The 21,784-nt window shown below is 48.1% G+C and overlaps 1 protein-coding gene across 8 annotated transcripts in view; it reads right to left on the reverse strand.

The window, feature by feature from the left end:
* CRTC1 (CREB regulated transcription coactivator 1) overlaps nt 1–21,784 on the reverse strand; it is a 126,138-nt gene that overhangs the window by 9,946 nt on the left and 94,408 nt on the right. For 5 of the 8 annotated variants that reach the window (XM_072601615.1, XM_072601612.1, XM_072601613.1 and 2 more), the window contains 5 exons: nt 16,231–16,274; nt 14,818–15,038; nt 9,617–9,756; nt 6,893–7,192; nt 3,811–3,912 (listed from right to left, as the gene is read on the reverse strand). In XM_072601615.1, the coding sequence (XP_072457716.1) occupies nt 3,811–3,912; nt 6,893–7,192; nt 9,617–9,756; nt 14,818–15,038; nt 16,231–16,274 (807 nt within the window). The remainder of the gene's footprint in view (nt 1–3,810; nt 3,913–6,892; nt 7,193–9,616; nt 9,757–14,817; nt 15,039–16,230; nt 16,275–21,784) is intronic. The other 3 variants (XM_072601617.1, XM_072601614.1, XM_072601616.1) reach the window with 2 other exon arrangements.

Genomic DNA, 21,784 nt, shown 5'->3' on the forward strand with positions numbered 1-21,784 from the left:
GGGCAATGGTCAGGGGTCAACATGGGGACTCTTGACCTTCACACATTTACTCTTTGGAGTAAATCAGAATCATGAGGTGCAAAGCAAGGCTGTGCACATTGGGGCAAGAAATTAACTGTACTGCAAAGGGACAACCCTGAGAGGTCAGGCTGAAATCTCACTGCCTCTGGGTCTGAGGATCCTAAGTCAAGTGGACAGACAAGGCCTTCTGCTAAAACAGCTCCCATTCTCATTTCTGCCTTGGGCTTGCAATCTCTGGAGCACAAGAGAGCACTACAGAGAAGGCCTGAGTAAGAGGGTTGTAGGCCTGGCTCTGCCACTCACCAACTGAGTGACCCTGGGCAAATCAATCCTCCTCTCTGGGCTGGAGTTTTCTCATCTGGAAAATGTGAGTTGAACTAGAGGAGCCCTAAGCTACCATCCAACTTTAAAGTCCTAAAGTCTAAGGTCCCTTCCAGCTCAGACAAGAGAGCTACCCTGAGCTCCTTGTCTAAAGGCATGACAAAGGATGGACGTACCACATTTCCTAGGGTCCAGCTATTGAAACGCTACCATTGCCCTCCTCTTTCCCTAAGTATAACTTTCCAAGAGATCAGGATAAAGGGTTAGAAAGTGTTTCATACCAGCAAGAACACAGAGGGTTCAGTTATTGGCAGGCTATACAGACATCAGGTCAACCAACACCACACAAAGGTTTTCAACGGGAAAGTCCCATCCAGGTGAGAAGTGGATGTCAGGAAAGAACCTAACCAGCAAACAAAATGGAGAGAGAAAAATAGCCGACTTAAAGGCACATCCCTATGAATGTGTGCATCTGGAAGAGTCAGCCTTGGAACAGAAAGATGTCATTTCCCTAAAGGGGAGCCTCATCAGATGGGGATGCTCTAAAGGAGTTATGCTCAGTCCAAACCCCTAAGAAAAACTGGAGGGAGGACCACTACTCCTCTGGAGGTCATGGCCCACCTAAGAATATGATGGGTATTGGGTACTGTTTGCATAGCCCTTGGCCAAACCTCTTTCCAATGAAACCACTTAAGTCAATGTACCTAACGGGTGGTAATCTTCCAATTTTCAAAAACGACTCTACGGCAAACCACTGACTAGGTATGAGAATTGGGTCGGGCTTCTGTAGGTACCCTTCCTGGATTCTGGTGGAAGTGTTAGAGAGAGAGTCAAAAAGCAGGTGGCAAGGGAGGAGAGGTGGGGAGACAAGGGGCCTAGAAAGGGCAGGTCTTATGACCTGATGGTGGGGGAACTCATGTCTTTGCATGAGGTAAAAAAGGGCTGGAGCCTTCCCTATTTGGGCTACCCCCGTGTAAAAGAATTTAAAAGTCCACCACTGGAGGCATCCCTTTGGGCTAATCAATGATCTTTCCAGGAAGCCCCAAAGCAGGGCTGAAACCTTCTGCATGGTTTTGTTGAACTGGTTTGAGAGAAGAGAGAGAGAAAGGGTGCCGATCGAGGAGTGAGGAGAGAAGGATACAATCCCTACCTACTCCATCCTGGGTTTGGACAGTACTAACACTGGGCTACCCAAATGGTGGCCATCTACTCAGTGGGCAATGGCAGGAGAATATGTTACTGCACTCTCCTGAGGAGGCAAGGGGAAGATTCTCCTCATTTTTCTTGTTGGCCTGTAGGAAATAGAGCCAAACATACAAAAGTTGAAGAGTTTCAGTTTCAATAGCCAACAACAATGCTACCTGGCCTGTGGACAACAGAACCAGACACAGCAAAGTTGTAGAGTGTTAATGTAATAGACTCTTGATCAAGAAGCTGTTCAGAAAAGAAGAAAAAAAGTCAGGCAGGGTCTGTTAGTACTGTAGGGAATTCTTATGGGATGTATGTTATGCTTATTTACTATTCTGGCTGATCTCTGGGATGTGTCCTGGGGGAGACAGGGAGAGATAGAATACCAAGACCAGGAAGACCCTGAGGAAGTTCCCTGATGGGCTGTAGAAGGTGGTATGCTTACAAATCCCCCAGTAACTGAAAGCTGGGATCCAAAAGTTAAATCCTGGGAAGGAGAGAAACACCATCCTGGGGTCCTGAACTGCCACAAGGCAGCCATCAGAGCAGACTCAAAGGCAGGCCTGGGGGTGGAGTGCAGGCCCAATAAGCATTAGAGAAGACCAGGCCAGCACTGGGCAGATGATCTGTGGGTGCTCTATGACCTTGCACCCTGCAGGACTAACCCCTTCCTAACTTAATTTTCCAGCAGCCCTGGCTTTGCTCTTTACTAGCTCTCTACTGAGTTTAGCTCTCTGGATCTGAAGATTTCTTACCTGTCAAGTGCAGATAACATCCCTAACCTGTCTAATTCACATGGCTTTTATAAAAACTATTCTGATGAATGGGTGATACCATCAACTTGGGAGTTCCCTCCAATGATGCAGATCACAACAGGCTTGATATCAAAAGAGCATTTTATGTATCATAAAGAGTTTTGTACACATGGGCTAATACTGGTAATTATCACTCCCTTGTTAATAAAATCCTGAGATGAACTAGGTATGGCTTGAGATTGGTCCAAAGAGAAGCGTATCCTTAAGAAGCCACAGCAACCTTTCAGATGAGGGCAACAGGGATCAGAGAAGATGGCCAAGGACCTGGGCTGTAGAGGAGCAGGCCCATGAGCCCAATTCTGTCAGGAAAACAGCTCTGGAACCATGAGGCAGGCAGTGGGGTGCCGGATGGCCAGACCCAGTTGCTGAGGCTTCAGGCCTGTGGGGCTCACAGCTGACAGAAGCATGACATCTAGGGACAGAAGGCTGCACTAGAGTCCCGAGACCTGAGCTGCACCCCAGCTCTGCCACCACTTGATTTTGTGGTCTCTTCCTCAGATATCAAAAGGGGACAGTGACTGTCACCAGCTCTTCTCCCTCAGTCACTGTGAGGGAAGTATGTCTTATAAGCCAGAAAACGCTACAGAAAGACAGGCTACTTTTACTGTGATGTGGGGAAATCCAAAAGACCTGACCTCTCCAGCCTCGCATCACCTCTACTCCCTTGGTGGTTGTATCTGACAGGACATAGCAGAGACAAGCAGAAGACTTCCTCACCTCCAGCCTTTCTAGGATCAGTTCAGGAGGCCATGAAGCCTCCTCAACTAAAAACCCAGAGGCCTCAATTTTACATGGGTTATAGGCTTGTGGGAGGTCCCAGCAGGCTGCTGGCTGCAATGATGATGGCCGGGCTGTATGCTGGTCTTAGGAAGGGTCTTGATGAACACAACCAAGTCACAAACCTCAACTTTCAATTCACACCCCTCACTTTCTGTAAGTCTGTGTCATTTGCAAGGTCCCTAGAGCCAATGACACAGTGGACACCATGGGATTTAGGGGCATCATCCCAGAACACAAGAACAGACACCTGGTCTTTGCAGCCCTGGACATGGGAGTTGAGGGCCCTCCCAGATCTACAGTCTACGTTCTAGACCAAAGACATATATATTCTGATACAATGACAGCCACTAGCTCTGACATCATCCTCATCACAGTCCCAAGCAAACACTTCCCCATTCACCTGCTATTGCTTTGTCTTAGCGTGAATGACCTTAGGGGAGGCATAGGTCTGAGAAGTTCTCCCAGAGGACAAAAAACCTGGTCAGCCAGCCACAGCACCTTCTCCCAGGGAACGAAAAGGAACAGACTTCTTGCACTAGTGAAACATTCTGTATCTGAGTGGGACCAGACAGGATGAGACATCAGTGAAGCATGAGGCACAGACAGTGACAGTGAGTGACCATGGGTTGGCAATGAACACACTGGAGACGAGAAGCAAGGCTTGTGGAAGCACAGAGTCCCTTACTTGAGGGGAGCTGCCGGGAGAGAAGCCTTGATTGGAGACAGGAGAGGTGGGAGACTGGTTGGCTGGGGAGCCAGCATTACTGCGATACTGCTGGAGTGAACCCTACAGAACAACACAGAATTAAAGACCATGGGATCGATAGAAGGTTGAAAGTTATATACTTATTGGTGCATAACTGGAAATGGTCATCAGCAATTCTAAGCTAGGATGATGCAGCCGTCAGTGAGCAGGAGCCCTGGGCTCACACACCACAGGCTTGGCTCGGGCCCACCAGGGGGTCCAATGGTCAGTGTGGGTTTTCAAAGACCACAGTCTTCACATGGCTCATTCAGGACAGTAGAACCCCATTATCACTTAATTTTCTGGCTACACAGATTTGGCTGTCCTCTCACATCCTCTCAGAACAGGGCTAAAAAAAAGCTTGATAACACATCTGGCTACATGGTAGGAATCAGAGTGATATCACCAATATTAGACCATAAAGGGGTTCTACTGTGCAGACAGCCTGCTAGCCAAGGGAAAATGGGGATGGTGCAAACTCTCAGCACTTTTCGCTTCCAGGCTATCCTGGCCTCTCCATGCCCCATTCTGCTTTGAAGACAAGACTTCTCTCAGGCCCCAGGCTGAGCAGCACAGCAAGTCCAAACAGATATACACATCTCTTTTAATCTGTTTAATACATGCTAACTCGAAAACTTTGCAACCCCCTTCTCACCTAGGGGCTATACTGAGGGTGCTTTGAAAATTTCACCCTTCATACTCAGCCACCTTTTAACCTGTTCCTTTGACAGCCTTTTTATAAAGACCCCTATTCTGTAGTAGAGGCCACAGGCAGCACTCAGATGGTCAGGTTATTCAAGCACAGGGTAAGTTAGGCTTAGGTGAAAGGACTAGGGTCAAAAGAATTTCTCACATTCTCTTGGAGGCTACTGTAAGGGCTCCACGGTACCTAGGAAGGAGCATTCCTCAGGAGATCTTCAACCATCCTGAGGCTCTCTTCTAAGACACTGTATTGGGAATTCAGGTACAAATGACTTATTTGCAAATGGGAAGTCCTATAGGGAATCAGACTACCTCCATGCATGTCTCTCTAGGAGACAGTAATGTACCATGTAGGAGCAAGCCCACTCAGCATTAATCACGTCGGCAGGAGAGCTCCTTGAAGCCCCTACCTGGGACTGCTCCAGATGACAAGAGCTGCCCATCAGAGTTTGTGACAGAAATGCCTGAGGACCTGCAGCCCCCTTCACTGGTACTACAGTGGAGCCCTGAAGCAGCTAGGAAGAAGACTCTTTCAGTGACGTGGAGGGGAGCTACTTGAAAACGCTACAGATTGGTTCCTGTTATCACTCCACAAGAGGCAGACAGCTGATCTTGGGTTCTGCCTTGGACACTGAAGGACTGTGTGATACTGGGCAAACCATTTAAACCTCAGCACTCTAGGTAACTCAGACTCTCAGCTGCAGAGGTGCTGGGAGTGTCCTTATGCCAGTGAAATCACAGGTCCAATCTCTATCCCTATCTCTACATCATTTCCATTACTTGAAAATGAAAACTTGGAGGCTTGGAATTTCCAGGGTTTGGCTCTTTTTATGTGTGAAAAGATTGAAAGTAAGTATAGAGCATTTGGATTTGATTCTGCAAAAATTCACAGCTAGGAAGGGCCAGTAAGCAGGTAGACATCGATGCTGTTATTTTTTCTCTCTGTTGGTGGAGGGATCCTCCCTTTCATGGGCCCTTCTCTCCCAGGGCTGACCAAAGCAATGGCCTCCCCTGTCAGAGAATTCATGAATGGTGGGCTGTCTTGCCAAGGAATGAAGCTGGAGCTGTCCAAGAAACCACAGTGGCCACGCTACCACTTTTCTGGCCTTTGTCTTCTACCTGTAACCTTCCCACGGAGAACTGGAGAACAAGTGAGTCCTATAATGGGAAGACATGGGGCACAGCACCAAGTGCCAGGCAGACCCTCAAGTTTTGGTGGGCACTTCAAGGTGGAGAAAAGGACTTCTTATCTTCTCTTGTAGGACATTTAGCCAAAGAAAAGGACTCTGATTCAGCACTGTGGTTGGAGAGCTGGCTCTGATGTTCTGTCTCCCCTTTCCTTCCTAATTCCCTCTACCTGACACTTTCAGGAAAGCTCCAGGCACCTGAGGCAGCCCTTCACTCTTCTTGGTGCCAATTCTCAGAAGCTTGCCCTTCCTTACAAAGAAAACGCCATGCTAACAGGACCTTCTCCGAAGATGGCAGGCCCGGACCCTTCTGTTGACCTGTCTGCTTATTCAGTAAGATGCCAGTCCAGTGCTAACTTCTGACAACTGCTTGGATGCTGGTGAGCCAGAAAAAACACTCCGAGTTCATTTTAAGAAGCTGCCATTATCAGATGCATAGTAGTGACTCATTGTGTTTAAAATTAGGAACTTGACAAACTTTAAAAGCTGTTCCTCACTCAGCAGCCACAATTGATCACAAACAGCATATTCTAATGAGTTCTGAGCCATGATCAATTCTACTCTGCAGGTGCTAGCATACAGCATGGGAAGCAGAACACTAGCCCCCCAGCACCCAAAGGGAGTTGGCTGCATTTGGTAGCTCCAGTAAGCACCTTCTTTACTCTCCTAACATCCCCCTTTGGCTAGTCCCTTCAAGAAGTCACTGGCATACAGCAGCCCAGGTGTCTTATTTTTCACCTCATTTGGAGTACAAACTCCCAGAGCTCCAAAAGGCCCAGCAATGGGCCACAGAACTCAGCTGGCTGGTGCACAGCTTCTCAAAGGTGGCCATCGCTCATCATGGGATGTCTATGAGGTCACAGATGGACTCCCATGTGCACCCATGGAAGGAGAACTCGGCCTAATAAAATCATACTTCTGACATACCCAAAAGAAATGTTAAGAGGCCACATTGAGAAGCCGGCCTGGCTCTGCAGAGGACAGAGGAAGGTTCTCACCTGGTCTGAGTCTATGCACGCAAAGCTTCATTTCCTCCCAGCTCCAAGGTTGCAGCCACCCTCCACCCCATCCCAGGTGCAGACCCCAGTGTCTTTACTGTCTGTGTCCTTCAGGCTGTAGCACCACAAACTTACCGAGGTGATGTCTATTCCCATCGATGGCTGGGCCTGGTTGCCTGGAGGGGACTGGGGGATAGTAGATGGTACTGTGACCGAGAGAGGGGGGAGTGGAGGCCCCCGCTGTAAACCCGAGCTTGGCATTAAGGGGGTGGTCTGGGAGAGGCTGCTTGGCACCTGGGGCTGCTGAGGCTGTGGCTGCTGCTGCTGTGGCTGCTGTTGTGGTGGCGGCGGCGGCTGCTGCTGCTGGGAACTCGCTTGAGTGAAAAAGGAGTATGGGAGCTGCTGCTCTAGGGAGAGGGCATCCATAGCCACGGCCTGAGAATGGGAAGCACAAGATGGCAAAAGATGTCAAACCGTTCCTCCAAGAGCATCTGCTAACTATAATAATGGCCAGAGCAGTGAGGGCAAGCGAGCACCTTTCAAATCCAATCCACACACAATGTATGTGATTCTGGGCTGACTAGCTGATCTCCAAAGCTGGGAGGAATGTGAACTCTCTGTTTGCCACTCGTCTGCGAGTCAACAAGCCCAATGGAATGGGCATTATCTGCAGACGCCAATGTCGTCCTCCATAAAATGGCATGGACAATAACAAAAGTGATCATAGTTCATAATTCTAAAGTGCCTCACCTTGGATAGAGCCCTTTCCACCCATTCTGTCCTCTGACCTTCACAACACCTGAGGTCAGTCTGGCAAATAATGCTCTTTTGGTTTTTTTTTTTTAAACAAAGGAAAAAACTGAGGCCCCAAGAGGGGAAATGACACCCAAAGTCACTTTGCTGCTATGCAGCTTACCTGGGTTTCCTGATTCACAGTCTAGTAGGGGCTAAGCCCCGCTACCAGTGTCAGAGGCTTGCACTCACTAGCCATGGGACAACCTTTCTGGGCATTATTCTTCTCCATAAAATGAGGCCTAGGGCATGACTCTCCACCCCAGGTACCAGGAGGAAAGGGCTCTCAAAAGGGAGTGGTTGTTGCTGTGGGTCCAGCCCTTTTAGGGTCCCCCACCCTCTTCCATAAGGTGTTTGCTGAGGCACCTTTGATGCAGAGTTTCATCACGGCCTTGGGGCCCTCCAGTCTTAGTTTTAACTAAGCTCTTTCCTGAGGCCTGGTTTGGCTCAGGGCTTGACAGTGAGGTTTGTGTCCAGGACTTATGAGGACTGGTCTACATACAGGCTTTTGCTGCTAATGCAACTCCCCTCTTTGTTCTCCAGGGCCAGATTTGGGAGCTGCTCACTGGGATTAGAGCCTTGAAAACTGAAGGAGGCCTTCACTGTCATGGACAAGGAGACAGAGGCTCAGGGCTGTAGGCAGGGGGCTGAGGATCACAAAGCTGTTAAATATCAGAGGCTGAATCTGAACTCAGGGCTTCTGATTCCAAGGTCAGCATTTCCTCCACTATGCAAAGCTGACCCCCTTTGGTTTCAATGACACTTCAGTCTTGCTAGGGCATGGACATATACCATAATCTTAGCCAAAAAAACACTGAGAAAAGATAATCAATCACACAATGCTTTCCAAATTCAAATGTCACAGGGCTTCAGTTTTCCCATCTGTAAAATAAGGATATTAATTCCACCTCATGGCTCTGGGTGAAGATCAAAGGAAAAAATGCATGAAAAGCATACTACAACCATTGGGTACAATGTCCACAGGGCTACTACGAGGAAGTCGTTTTGTGAACTTTAAAGCACCACATAATGTGGACTATTTAAACGGTCAGACGGCCTGGCCTAGCAGACAGGGCAGGAAGGTCTGCTCCAGTCTTGCCTCGGACACTTGCTAGAGAAACATGAGCAAAGCATTTACTTCTCTACTTGTTTCCTCACTATAAACTGGAAGGGACCTAACTCATGGGTTTCTTGTGAGGCTCAAATAAGATAACGTATGTAGAATGGTTTACAGACATTATTAACACTGGACCATAGAGATACTTGAGAGGAGGCTGTGCCAATCAGCAAAGGCGGACGCAGTGAGCCCCAGAGCTCAATGCCACCAGTACTGGCTGCCACTGTTCTTAAGTCAAACTCTCCCAACATGAATGTGCCACAGCACAAGGACATGCTTGACTTTCCTGAATGCCCATGGCCACCCCAGGGTGCACCTGGGAGCAGGCAGCAGTTATGTGCTTGTGTGAAGAAGGGCTTTAAAATATGAAGCCATGAGGATTATGGGAAATCCTGGAATGCTGAAGCTGGGAGGAACCTTGGAGATTATCTAGTCCATTTATTCCCATTTTATAGAAAGTTCACTTTTATGTAGCTTTTAAGATGCAGTTACTGAGGCTTTGGGGGAGGGAGAAAGAGATGTAGACAGGCTGGGATTAGAATCTAGGACTACTGATGCTAAGTCCAGGCCATCTCCTAGGACACTAAGACATGGTTCAGGGACAGGGCACACTGAAGGCACTTAATGAACAACAGCTTTCATTCTTCCTCTGGTATAGGTTTTACCAGCACTATCACAACAAAAGTCACTAAAAAAATAACAAAAGCATTATTATGCCCATCCTACAGATGAGGAAACTGAGGTTCAAAGAAAATTCAATGTGGTTTGTAAGTAGCAGAGCTAGCCCTTGGGGTCTCTGACTTCCCAGTCCTGGCTTCTCTCTACTACACCACACTGGTGCTCCCCAAAGCTGGGTCACTTCTGAGTCTGGGGTCAAACACAAACTTGGACAACCCAAAACAGGTAGCCTAATAAATGAGTTCTCTTGAAGGTGACAGGCTCCCATGTACCTGAGTGATTGGCGACAGAGGGGAGAGCGTGGGAGACATCTGCTGGCTCTGCTGCCGTCTCGAGTCCGTTGCATTGAGGGACAGGGGGCTGACCGCTGGCTGACGGTGCTGCTGGGTGGAACCTGGAGTCGCCAGCATGCCTGAAATTCAAGAAGCAGCCAGCTCATGTGCCAGAGCCCTGAGCCCTCCTGAACTCATTCTGGTGAACATAGGTCCCAGGTGGATCCCTACAGCTTCTATTCCACTCTATCCAGTTAAAAAAAATTCAAATCTTCCAGTGATTAGACCAGTACCATGGACCCTGTGACTGGCTGAGTAGTTCAGCCAACCACTATCTTCTGCGAACAAGAAAGTCTCTGAGACCAAGCAGTGATGGGGGCAGAGGCACCCTGATATCAATGCTGCTCCATTCAAAACTCTGAAAGCCAAAGATTCACTGAAAGAACTGCAGAGATCCTGTACTCCAAACTCCTATTGGAAACATGAATCATGACTAAGATTCCCCACAAGGACATTCCCAAATTAAAGAACCTAGAAAGGTCCAGTCATCCTCAGAGTGTTTGAAAAGTATTAAATGATAGTAAGCAACTGGATAGCTTCAAAGAATGTCAGAGCTGAGAGGGCCCTTAGAACTGAGAATATCAGCGCTGGGGGGACCTGAGAGAACATCCAGTCCCACTTCCTTTTCATAGCTGACGGAAATGAGACCCTTGACTAGGGCCACAGTAAGTATCAGTAGAGCCTGGACTCAAAGTCAGGGTCCCCTGACTTCAGATCCAAGACTTTTCTCAGCAGCCTTAATTTCTTCGGCTTTAAAAAATTCTGTATTTAATATCCATCAACAAAACAAGCAAATCGACTAACAAGATAAAATTTCATATTAAAAAACCTTCCATGTTTAGCAGAATAACACCAAACAAAGGAATAATGTTCTTGTTGTCAAATAGTTTCAGTTGCGCCTGACTCTTCATGATCCCATCTGGGATTTTCTCAGCAGAGATACTGGAGTGGTTTGCCATTTCCTTCTCCAGCCCATTTTACAGATGAGGAAACTGAGGCAAACAGGGTTAAGTTGACTTGCCCAGGGTCACACAACTAGTAAGTGTCTAAGCCCTGACTTGAACTCAGGAAGACGAGTCTTCCTGACTCCAGGTCCAGAGCTGAACAAACAATAAACACACGGGAATGGATGTGCTCTGTGTTCCTTCCAGAACTAAATCTCTGATTCCTTCCCAGTTGTAATTGGAAACTAAGTTAGCTATAGCTGGAGTCAACGTGTACCCTGTTTCTGGATTGTAGATTCTGCCCCTCTTTATCATGGATTTCTGATAGTCCTTTTCCATCCCCTCACTATTTACTGTTCCATTATTTAACCAAAGCCCTCATTCCAGGATGTCTGGTCTAGAACTACATGACGTTCTGGTATTCCTCTATGGCACAGGGATGGCCCTGGGCTCTCTGAAGCTCTCTCTGGGCCTAACACCAGCCAGGGGACAGAATCGGGTCTGTTACCAGAGGACAGGCTCATCACCTGAGGGTAGACTGCCAGGGAACAAACCTGTCTTGGCCACAGCAGTAGTGATATGGCAGAAAGGACCCATCTCAATGAACTCACAGGCATGTAGGGCATAGGTGGTCTGACATGAAGCAGGAGACCTCACTTTGACATGCTCTTTCAGCACATTTAGCTCAGTGTCTGGGGCTTCCCTGCATGTCTATCTGTCAAACCTGGCTGTTTGTGATGTGACATGGAAGGGATGCTGGCCCCCCAAAAGTGCTGTCAGAAGAACAGAAGCTCTGGGAGACAGGTTTGGAAAGGCTCATAGAGTGAGCCCAGGTACAGAGTGCGGCCTGGTGATCGTTTAAAGCCTGTGCTCATGCATGACTTGTCTCCTCCTGCTGCTCCTGCTGCCTTCTGGGAATCTTTAAGGGCTCATCATCTCCCAGGCATAGGGTTCCTGACAACAGGGATGCTAGTACTTTTGAGTACCGGACTTATGTGGGGCCAGGAGGCTCAGAAGGCCTGGACAAGAAGGCACTCAGAGGTCCTCTCCTCCAGCCCTCTCATCTCACAAAGCTCAGAGAAGGGGAGCAGCTGATCTACATGATTCTCAAATGCCTGATGCCTCGGTAGAGAAGGGGAGCAGCTGATCTACATGACTCTCAAATGCCTGATGCCTCGTTTATGCCGACTTACCATACTGCAGCCCCCCAAATGAGTCTACAAAGACCCTTTCCTATTTCAAGTATTTCTGCTTTGTTGGTGCTCCCAGCTCTCCAGAGAATTACACAATTTTCACAGCTGAAGGGCTGAACTCAAAGTAGAACTTCTCCTCACTGGTGTCTGAGACCCCTGTGGCAATGACCACCTGGGGAGTCTGGAGGAGAGCCCTTCTCGGAATAAGGCTTTTAAAGGGATAAGATAAAATATAGAGGAGTACAAAGGAAACTAATTCTTCTGAAATACAGATATCAAAACATCTTTTTAAAAAAAGAGTGCAGGGACTCCACATTAAGAAGTCCTGATCTAGATGAAAGTCCACACAGGAAACAGAGGCATGTTTTGCCTATGAAGGGCCATATAGCAAGCAAGGAAGGAGCTAGGACCTGAAGCCAGTCAGGTCTTCTGTGGAGGCTCTTTTCACTGCACCATACTCTCTCTCTAATGGGCCCAGAAAAAAAGAAAAAAAACTTCATATTTGAAGTCAGACAGGTTTCTAAAATGACAGAGGCCAAATGATGGGCTGCAAACCAAGCTAATGCAGCCTCACATCCTTCCTAAAACAATCTGAAATATAATTTAGATAGAGGGGATAGGCTTTGGAGCTTGGAATTCACTGTAATAACTCACATTATCTCTGTAAGATGACTAAGGTGAATTCAAAGAGTCCTGGTAATGACAGGAGGGAGCTGAGAGATCAATCCAATTTGATTACTTTACAGATGGGGAAACTGAGGGCCTACAGAGGCTAAGGGACTCAGACAATGTCTTCTAACTTCAAATACTCTTTCCACTGCACATCAAATGAGTAGTGAGTCAAAATCTGCTCTGCTTGATTGCACAAAACATTTGCTCAAGGGGGCCACCCAGAAAAGTTCCCAGCCCAGGAGAACCTTTCCACCCTCTAGTCTTTAAACATTCCCCACTTGCCACCCACTCCCAATCTGCAGATTGCATAGTCTTTCCATTTCTGCTGAGGAGTGGGGGGGGGGGGGGGGGGGCAGGATTTCAACAAATGAGGACAGAAACCAGAGAGGAGCGAAGTCGTCATGCAGGAGACACAGACCTCTTCTTTGTTGTCCAAGGGCCTGAGTGGCTGGTCTGGGCGGTAAGTACAGTATGTGCCAGAGGCCAGCAGCTCTTGCTTGATTTAAAATGAAAAAAACCTTGCCAAGTGACCTGTATTCCCTGGCACATGCACAAACAATCAAACATATGTCAAACATTATGGGATTCTACTCTTCTTACGCTAACAACCAGGCCGCCCTTCAGTGTGTGAGTCCTCCTGCTAGGTACAAGGCAACATTCTCAAGTCTATTATTTTCATATGTGTATATTCTACTCCATTTGTTTAGACTCAGTAGTTTGGAGGTACATTATCCTTGGGAGTGCTTTGAAAGGATTGCCAAGGGCACTCTGGCAAAGGCACTGAATGAGCCCTGCTAGAGGCTGCTGCAGATTCCAGCTGATAAAACGAGGAACAGAAAATAGAAGGTGTCTGCAGAAGGAGATCAAGAGGCTCAGTGAAGCCCCATCTGACTTCCAGACCTCACGCACAGCACCTCTACTGGGAGCTAGCAGACCTCCATGGGAATGTTCAGAGGCCGGTGCCCTGGCTCTCAGGGTAATGCGTTCATCTAATTAGCAAAGCCCTGCTCATCAAGCCCTCCATGCCTTCCAGGCTTGCGTGGCAGCCACCAGAAGGGAAAAGGCTCCAATGTACTTGGCCAATGTCACCTTAGAGATCATAACATCCAAAGCATATGGAAACCGAGGCTTAGAGAAGAGAGGAGACTTGTCTAAGGTCAGAAAGAGAGTTAAGAAGTGGGACAAGAATTTGCATTCAGAACCTCTGACTCCACGTTCAGTCATTTCTCATGAGTCAGGCAAAGCAACTGGCAAACTCTCTGTACTAAACTCAAAACCCCCAAGCCTGAGCCTGATACTGAGGGCAACCTCCAAGTCCTCATCACACTGATAAACTACAGGCAGGCAAAGTAAGGAGGTGAGGATCACCAGGCCTTTGGGGGCTCTGTCTTCAGGAAAAGAGGCTAGTTTTAGACATATTCAGGCTCTCTAAACCCTAAAACCCTGGACAGAATTGGACGCCACAGCTCAGCCTCCAGTGCCCTGCAACAGGCCCAGCTTTGGACCTTCTCTACAGACCATATCTGGGCCCAAGCGTGTGCTCTCAGGTTAAGCTGACCACATCTCTCCACTGAGTCACACAATCTTAGGGCAGAAAAGCCCCCAGAGATCAGCTAACCCAATCTCTCCCTGAAACAGGAATTCCTTCCACAAGTTTCCAAATCTGATTCCCTACAACCGCCCCTACCCCATGGATCCCAGGTTTCTCTTCCAGGGTTAAGTAGAACAAATATGCTCCTTCTTTCAATCCTTCAAATATCAGAATATAATAGAATGTCCCTCTTTCCAGGCACCAACATCCCTGGTTCTTTCAGCTGACTCTCAAGGGGCATAGTTTGGAGCTGCTCCTGCATTCTGACAAGCTTCCTCTGGGCATGCTCCAGCTTGCCAACATCCCTCTTAAAATGTGGTACCCAGACCTGAACACAATACTGCAGATATGAGCTAACTAGAGCAGAGGCCTGTTCGCCTCTCCTGTTCTTCAAGAAAGCAACAGAGCAATTCCAGACCTGGAGATTTCTTTGAAAGTTCCATGAAAATTCAGGATCAGGGCTCTCTTTCAACAGGCTTCTGGGATGATATATTCACCTGCCTAATGGTCTGTCGTTGCTCCAAGCAAACAAATAACATCTAAACGACTATCTCCAGATGCATATTCCATCAAAACGCCCACATCTGTAGAACACCCTTCAACCCTGAAATGGTTGAACTGCATCTACACATGCACATTCAGCAGGATCCCTGCCCCACCTCCCACCCCCCTCACCGTACTGCCCTGAGCTATGGAGCATCCACACAAACCACGCTGTACACCTGGCTCAGGACCCCTTACCCTGATTGGCAGTGCCGATGCCCAGGTGGGTCAGGTTGGCTGCCAAGTTGCCAGTGCTGTTGGAGCTGCTCAGGGCTGGAAATGTGGACTCCTCCGGATCCAGAGGGGTTGGGAGAGGAGAAGGGAAATGGATATTCGTCAGGTCAGGGAGGGAGCCCCCTGTGTTATGGGTAGCAGGAATTAGGGTTGTAGTGTTTTCCTGGTCAGTGGATGGGAAGATGCTAAACGAGAGGGAGAGACCACACAGAGAACAGCAACAGTGAGCTTTGAGGGGGTACCTAATACAAAGAGATTTTAGAACCACAGCATGCTAAAACTCTAGAGCTTAGCTTGGAAGGGCCCTTAGGACTCCCAGTGTCAGAGGAGAGGCCTTAGAGAGCATCTACTCCAACTCCTTTAGTCAAAGTGGAGGAAATGAGACCCAGAGAATTGCAGCAATTCCCCTAAGGTCATAAAGCCCATTAGCAGCAGAGCTGGAACTAGATCCCAGGCCTTCCCACTCTCAGCTTGGTACTTTTTCAACACTGAAATAAGGCAGGGTTCACAAAAGCATCAGCTACAAGAAATGATACCAAGACTACTAGATATAACATCTCTTTGAGCATGTTAATCATATTAGGCCCAAGTCAGGCTGTCCTTTTCTCTTCAGTCAGACCTGTAGAGTACCTCAGTGTGGTAGCTAGTGGCCATCTGTCTATACAGCATATTTTTTCAGAGATTTCCTTTTGTCAGTATAGCATATAGTATAAAAAGAAAACTAGCCATTTCAGCAGTCTTGCAGAAAACCATGGCTTTGCTGAAGCCATATCTCAACAGAGGTGGGTACCCTTGTCCCCCAATCCTCTATGGGGTCAGAAGCAGGGCAAAGGGCAGCCAGAGAGGTATCTCCTCAGAAGTGCCTGCTGCACTCCAGGCAGACTGTCATCACCTGCCAAGGCTCTGTGCTTTTCAAAGTGTCTTGGAAGCAGATGGTGCTTTAAGGTGAAGACAAAGTCGGGTAAAGGCTGTAAAGTTGTAGACCACTGCCTCCCTCCCTACTGCCCACGGGGGGGGGTGTGTGTGTGTGTGTGTGTGTGTGTGTGTGTGTGTGTGTGTGTGTGTGTGTGTGTGTGTGTGTGTGTGTGTGTGTGTGTGTGTGTGTGTGTGTGTGTGTGTGTGTGTGTGTGTGTGTGTGTGTGTGTGTGTGTGTGTGTGTGTGTGTGTGTGTGTGTGTGTGTGTGTGCCTGTGTGTGTGTGTGCCTGTGTGTGTGTGTGCCTGTGTGTGTGTGTGCCTGTGTGTGTGTGCCTGTGTGTCTGTCTGTGTCTGTGTGTGTGTGTCTGTGTGGGTGGGTGTGTGTGTGTACATGTGCAAGCACGTGCTCTCATGGGCACTGTGAACATAAACTGAGACATACCCACATAGCCAAAACTTACTTGATTCCTGGGACTTCACAGGATTTAGGTCTTGATGACCCTGTCTGAAATAAAACACAAGACCACAATGAAACTCAGTTCAAGAGGGCTGCATGCATTCCTCAGCACTCAGTGTCACCAAACCCAAGTCCTTGGCCCTCTGTGACACTTTCAGGTCAACATGTCTGAGTTAAAAGAATTAAGGATTTTAGGGGTGCCTAGGCACCTTAGAGATCATCCCCCTATCATTTTACAGATGAGAAATCTGCAGCCCAGAAAGTAGTAACTTGCAAGGTCACACTGCCCATGAGTGTGAGAGAACAGGACTCAAAGCCAGATCATGATAAAATGATCTATTAATGCCAAAAAAAAAAAAAAAAAAGCCTGCATGTTCACACTCCTCAATTCTGGCTGTATGGCCTTGCTTCACAACATATGGCAGTATGCAGACCACATCCTGAGCTCCCAACTCTGGCTTTCCCTTAAGGAGGGCACCATAAAGAACTTGTTTGGTTTTCTAAAGACCTAGAGCCAGGGGCTTCCAGAAATAAGTCAATTCACTGTTTTTAAACTCTCCCTAAATAAATGCCACTAAAAGTTAAGTTCTCCCCATTAAAATGCCCAGGGGGGCAGCAAATGGTCAGGAAGACTGGGAGCTGGCATTTGTCCCTTGCCCAATCATGGGGCAGGGAAAACAATGGCTTAGGAAAACCTCCCCTCAGGCTAGAGCCCCTGAAGGAAGGGGGGCATTTTTGCTCTCTACCTCAGAAGTCTCCAGGAATAAGGTCACATCATCAGGGAAGAGTCTTTCTAGGAAGGTGCAATGAGGTCAGCTTGGGGAAGGGCAGGAGCTCACTAGCAAAAACTTCCAAAAGGTGTTTCTGATTCCTCTACAATCGCACAATTAAACTATTCTGAGTGCAATATGGGGTCGATTTGTGCGCATGATGAGAAGAGGGAAGAGGAAGGTGGGAGGGGAATGAAGGCCCTTTGATCAATGGGTGACCTTCAAGCAGCAGGCCTTGCGTGGGGATTTAGAGGTTTGGGCTAAAGGTGACCTAGCGTAAAAACAGAAGCTGAGGTTTCCACAGAAGCATTCCTTTCATTTTGCTCTCACAGGAAAAAACGCTCCATTCAACTGAACATTGATTACATGCCTACCCAGCACTGGCCACTGTGCTGGCTGCTGCAGATACAAAGATAAGAACAGCCCCGTGCTTGCCCTAAAAGAACCCATTTTCTACAGGAATGAGCCAACATGAACTAAGTCTATACTCAGCATATACAAGCTGCACCAGGTCAGGGGAAAGGTAAGAGGGATTGAGAAAAGACCTTGTCTACAAGAGGTCTGGGAGAGCCCAGGGTTGAAAGGAACCAGAATTCCAAGATGGAGAAAGGAGGGAGGGTATTCCAGAAGAAGGGACAGCCTGTACACAGGCCCAGGGGTAGAGATGGGATGTCATGCAGAGCAAATATCAAATGTACTAGTGTGGATGGAGTGGAAAGTATCCAGTGGGGAGCAACATGGAATCAGGCTGGAAATGCAGACTGCAGATAGACCATGAAAGTCCTTCAATGCCCAACAGAGGAGTTTTTAGTTTCTCCTGGAAAATGTGGAGCCACTGAAGCTTCTGGAGTGGAGAAATGACATGGTTAGATCTATACTTTAAGAATCACAGTGTGGCAGTTGAGAAGGGATTGCATTAAGGGAGAGGTTGAATAATGGGGGGGGGGTCATAGGCCAGGGGAGACTTGGCGAGGACTTGTGCCAGGTGAGATGCTATGAAGGCAGAACTGGTAACTGACTGGAAGACAACTTGGAGGCTGAGAACTCAGGTGACTGGAAGGAATCGTGGCATCCTCCACAGAAATAAGCAAGTCAGGAAGAGGCAGCACCCCCCGGGACATGTTACTTTCCAGACATGTCCCTGACACTCAGGACAGCACCTGCACTGAAGGAGGGGCATGGCCAGTAGGACATCAAAGGAGCCTGGGAAGGAAGATAGGGAGGAGGAGAACCAGGGGCAGGAGGAGAGTATACCTGGAAAGGGGCTCATCAGCAGGGTGAGATACAGCAGTGAGGAAGAAGGGGAAGAAATGAAAAGAACACTGAAGTCAAAGGGTGGAGCATGGCTGGTGACCTGGGGAGAAAGCCTTTTCTGTGGAGGAGTAGACTTTGAAGCCAGATGGCAGGGGACTGAGAAGTGAGTGGGATGTGAGGAAGGGAAGGCACAAGTGTAGGGAGATTTTTTAGGAGTCTGGCCACGAAAGAGAGGAAAGATACAGGACAACAATTTGGGGGGATGGTGGGGACAAGTGGAGGATGTTTTAAAACTAGGGCAGATCTGGGCACACTGGCTAGCAGGGAAGGATTCAGTATACAACAGAGACTAGAGACAGATGAGGGAGGATAGAAGGGCCACCTTCAGGAGCGGATGTAAGAGAATGGAATTAAGGGCCCAAGGAAGAGCTTGGCCACTCCTTTCTCCCGGCCTAAAGCAAAAGAGAAGAGAAGAGGGAGGCAGAGGAGATCTGAGGTATAGAATGGGAGAGAAAAGGGAACTTTGAACAGACAGCTTCTGTTTTCTTGAAGTATGAAGCCAGGTCCTCTGCTGAGGAGGGGGTGGTGTGAAGGGCCTGAGAAAAGAAAAGAAGGTTTAGAACAGACACTGTAGGGAGTGTGATGGAGTTGGCGAAGGAGTAGTAAAAGGATTACCCTACAATAGTGAGGGTCCAGGTTCATTCTCATAGATCACATTTAAGAACAGAAGGGGACAACAGAGGTCATCTAGACCAATGCCCTCATTCTTCTGAGGAGGAAACTGAGGTCCAGAGACTTAAGTAATGCAGTCCTCTGGTTGAAAAGCAGCAAAGCTGGGCTGAGAGCACAGAAATAAATGATGGTCTGTGCAGACCATGTCACACCACGGGATGACTTCTCCCTTTGGTTTGGCAGCACAGGAGTAAAAAAGAAAAGGTGGTGGGCAATGGGGGGCTCCAGTCTGGGAAGGCATGACTACTATATGAATAAGGGGGCCAGGGCTTCAAGGGATAGAGGGTAGTACAAAACTATGTGGGCTACTACTGGAAAGGAAGGCTACAGCAGGGATGACTGACCAGGAGGGGAAGGAGGGAGAGCATGACAACAGGTTACTCTGAGGATGAAGAAAAGGTTAGAGGAGTGAAGCTGACAGGCAGGTGAGATGGGAGGCCAAGTACTTAGGATCAGGAAAAGCAATTCAGCACTCTAGCGAGCATGAGCAGTTATAGAATGATGATCCGTGTGTGTCTGGCTGGACTGAAAAGGAAGGTCATGAAAGCTGAGAGGCCGATGCTGGGAGGCCAGGGTGTCTGGGGGCCGCAATATGTATACTGAGGTCCCCAGCTATAAGGGTAGGAGTGGAGAGGAAGCCTGTGCTAGCTCCTTGAGAAAGAAAGTGATGCAGTTCCAATGATTTGGGGGCTCATAGATAACATCAGATAGGATCTTGAGAGGCTGGATATCTCTCTCCTATACCAGGCTGACTTTCAGTGCTGGAAATCACAGCCTGGTTGGTGGTGGCTTCGATCTCTTCGACAAGCTTGTCTCCGCTGGGTGGTGATCCCTCCTGAGTCAGTAGAAATGGCCTGAAGTCCAGAGAAGAAGCTGGGGCACTGAGGCCTGGCAGGAGAAGGCCTGGGCTCCCAAGCCTCAGGGGAAAGCTAGGTTGCTATCTCTGCTACAGATGCTGGGGGCACTGCTCAACAGTGTTAGGCACCTTCAAGAAGAGGCCTAACTCAGAAACAGCTCTCCTCCAAGTGATTAGAAATCCTGTTGGAACTGTGAACAGTTCAAGTGAGAAAGTGGCCTCCTCTCCCAAATGCTTGGGGAGATGTTCCTGTTAATAATAGTTGATTTTTCCAGTACCATTCAAATGCCTCAAGCTTTAAAAAACAAAACACCCAAACCAGCCAGAAATCAATAATAGACTGTTTGAACTGATTCCCATAGCAAAGCAAGAACTGGAGCCTGGATTTTTTACATTGGAGACAAGAGTTCTGAGCCCCGACACAGCTGCTCTCTGGGCTGTTCCTCAGCCTCCACCTCCATCTCCGAGCTGTCCCTCCCCAGTGCCTTCTGGTGGTACGAGCTTGATCTCAGAGCACGGAGAATGACTCTCCAACAGGTACCATGCTACTGAATAGTACCTAAGTCCTGTCCTTCCTATTTTCTCCAGTGCTGAGCATAAGTATACCTCATGCCCAACCTAGGAGGCTCAATGACAGTGAAGTCTTTCCCACAGCCTTATAAACTAAACATGAGACAATTTCCAAAGAAAAGGATGGATCAACTATGGCTCCTCTGTGATTTAACTAGTCCCCAATGTCAGAAATACAGTGCTGACAGGGAGACCCAAAAGGTTGGGGGATACGATGAATGCACAGCCCCTCATGTTACTGATGTGAAGCCAGGTCAATAGAAACTCTGTACTGGTTCAACGGACATGACTGGGAAATGAAATTCACCAAACTGTTCTTCTCCCTCACAGAATTGCTCATAAAACAATTCAATGTTCACTAATATTTCTGAGATGCCTCCTGCATGTAGGCTCTGTGTTAAGGGACGCAGAATAAGTCATGATCCCCTCTTCCATGGGAGGTGGGGGTGGGTGTGGGCATCAACCCACCCACAGGCACTTAGAAGTGTCTATACCGTTAGGGTCAGAGGCTAACTACAATGCCAATATCAGGTTACGTACCTCGCTAGATACCCTATATCCCACAATCATCTCTTCTCATTCTTTCCCCCATTCTCCTCTGATTTCAAACATGCAGATGCCTCACCTCAAGGCCATACCATCTCCTATAGCCCTCCATACTCCTTCAGAGACAAAAATCCTAGAAAAAGCTGTTAACATCTCATGTCTCCACTTCCCCTCCTCTTGCTCTCTTCTAAGCTCTGCCATCTGGCTTTGGAAGCTGTGCCCAATGATCTTGGCAATGGCCTGTTCTGATTCCTCATTCTTCATTCTTCTTAACCTCCGCAGCCTTGCCTCTCCTCCTGGATAGTCTCTTTTCTGGGTCTTTCTGGGTTCATCTCCTACCTGTCCAAATTCTCATTGCCCTTTGCTGGATGATCATTTATGTCCCTGCTCCTTAATCTGAGTAAAACACAAAGGTTGGGTCACAGCTCTTCTCCTCTCTCTACACACTCCTTCAAGGACTTCATCAGCTCTCATCTCAGCATATGACTTCTAGACATATATCTAGGTCTACTCTCTCTCCTGAGCTCCAGCTCCACATTACCAACTGCTTATAGGCATTGCAAACTGGATGTCCTGTTGGCATTGTAAACTCAGCCTGTGTCCAAGACAAACTCATTGTCTTCCTCTGCCCCTGCACCCCAAAGCTTGTCCAAACCTTCCTCTTTTGCTGAGGGGACCATCATCCTTCTGGTTACCTCAGCTGGCAACCTGAGAGTCACCCTTGATTCTTTGCCCCATATGCCCAATCAGCTGCCCAGTCTTGCTCCCCCTACCACCAGAGCTGCTCTCAGATGAGCCACCTCTCTCTTCTCCTGTGACCAAGGCACTAA

Source organism: Notamacropus eugenii, chromosome 4 (genome assembly GCF_028372415.1).
Source record: "Notamacropus eugenii isolate mMacEug1 chromosome 4, mMacEug1.pri_v2, whole genome shotgun sequence".
Lineage (NCBI taxonomy): Eukaryota > Metazoa > Chordata > Mammalia > Diprotodontia > Macropodidae > Notamacropus > Notamacropus eugenii.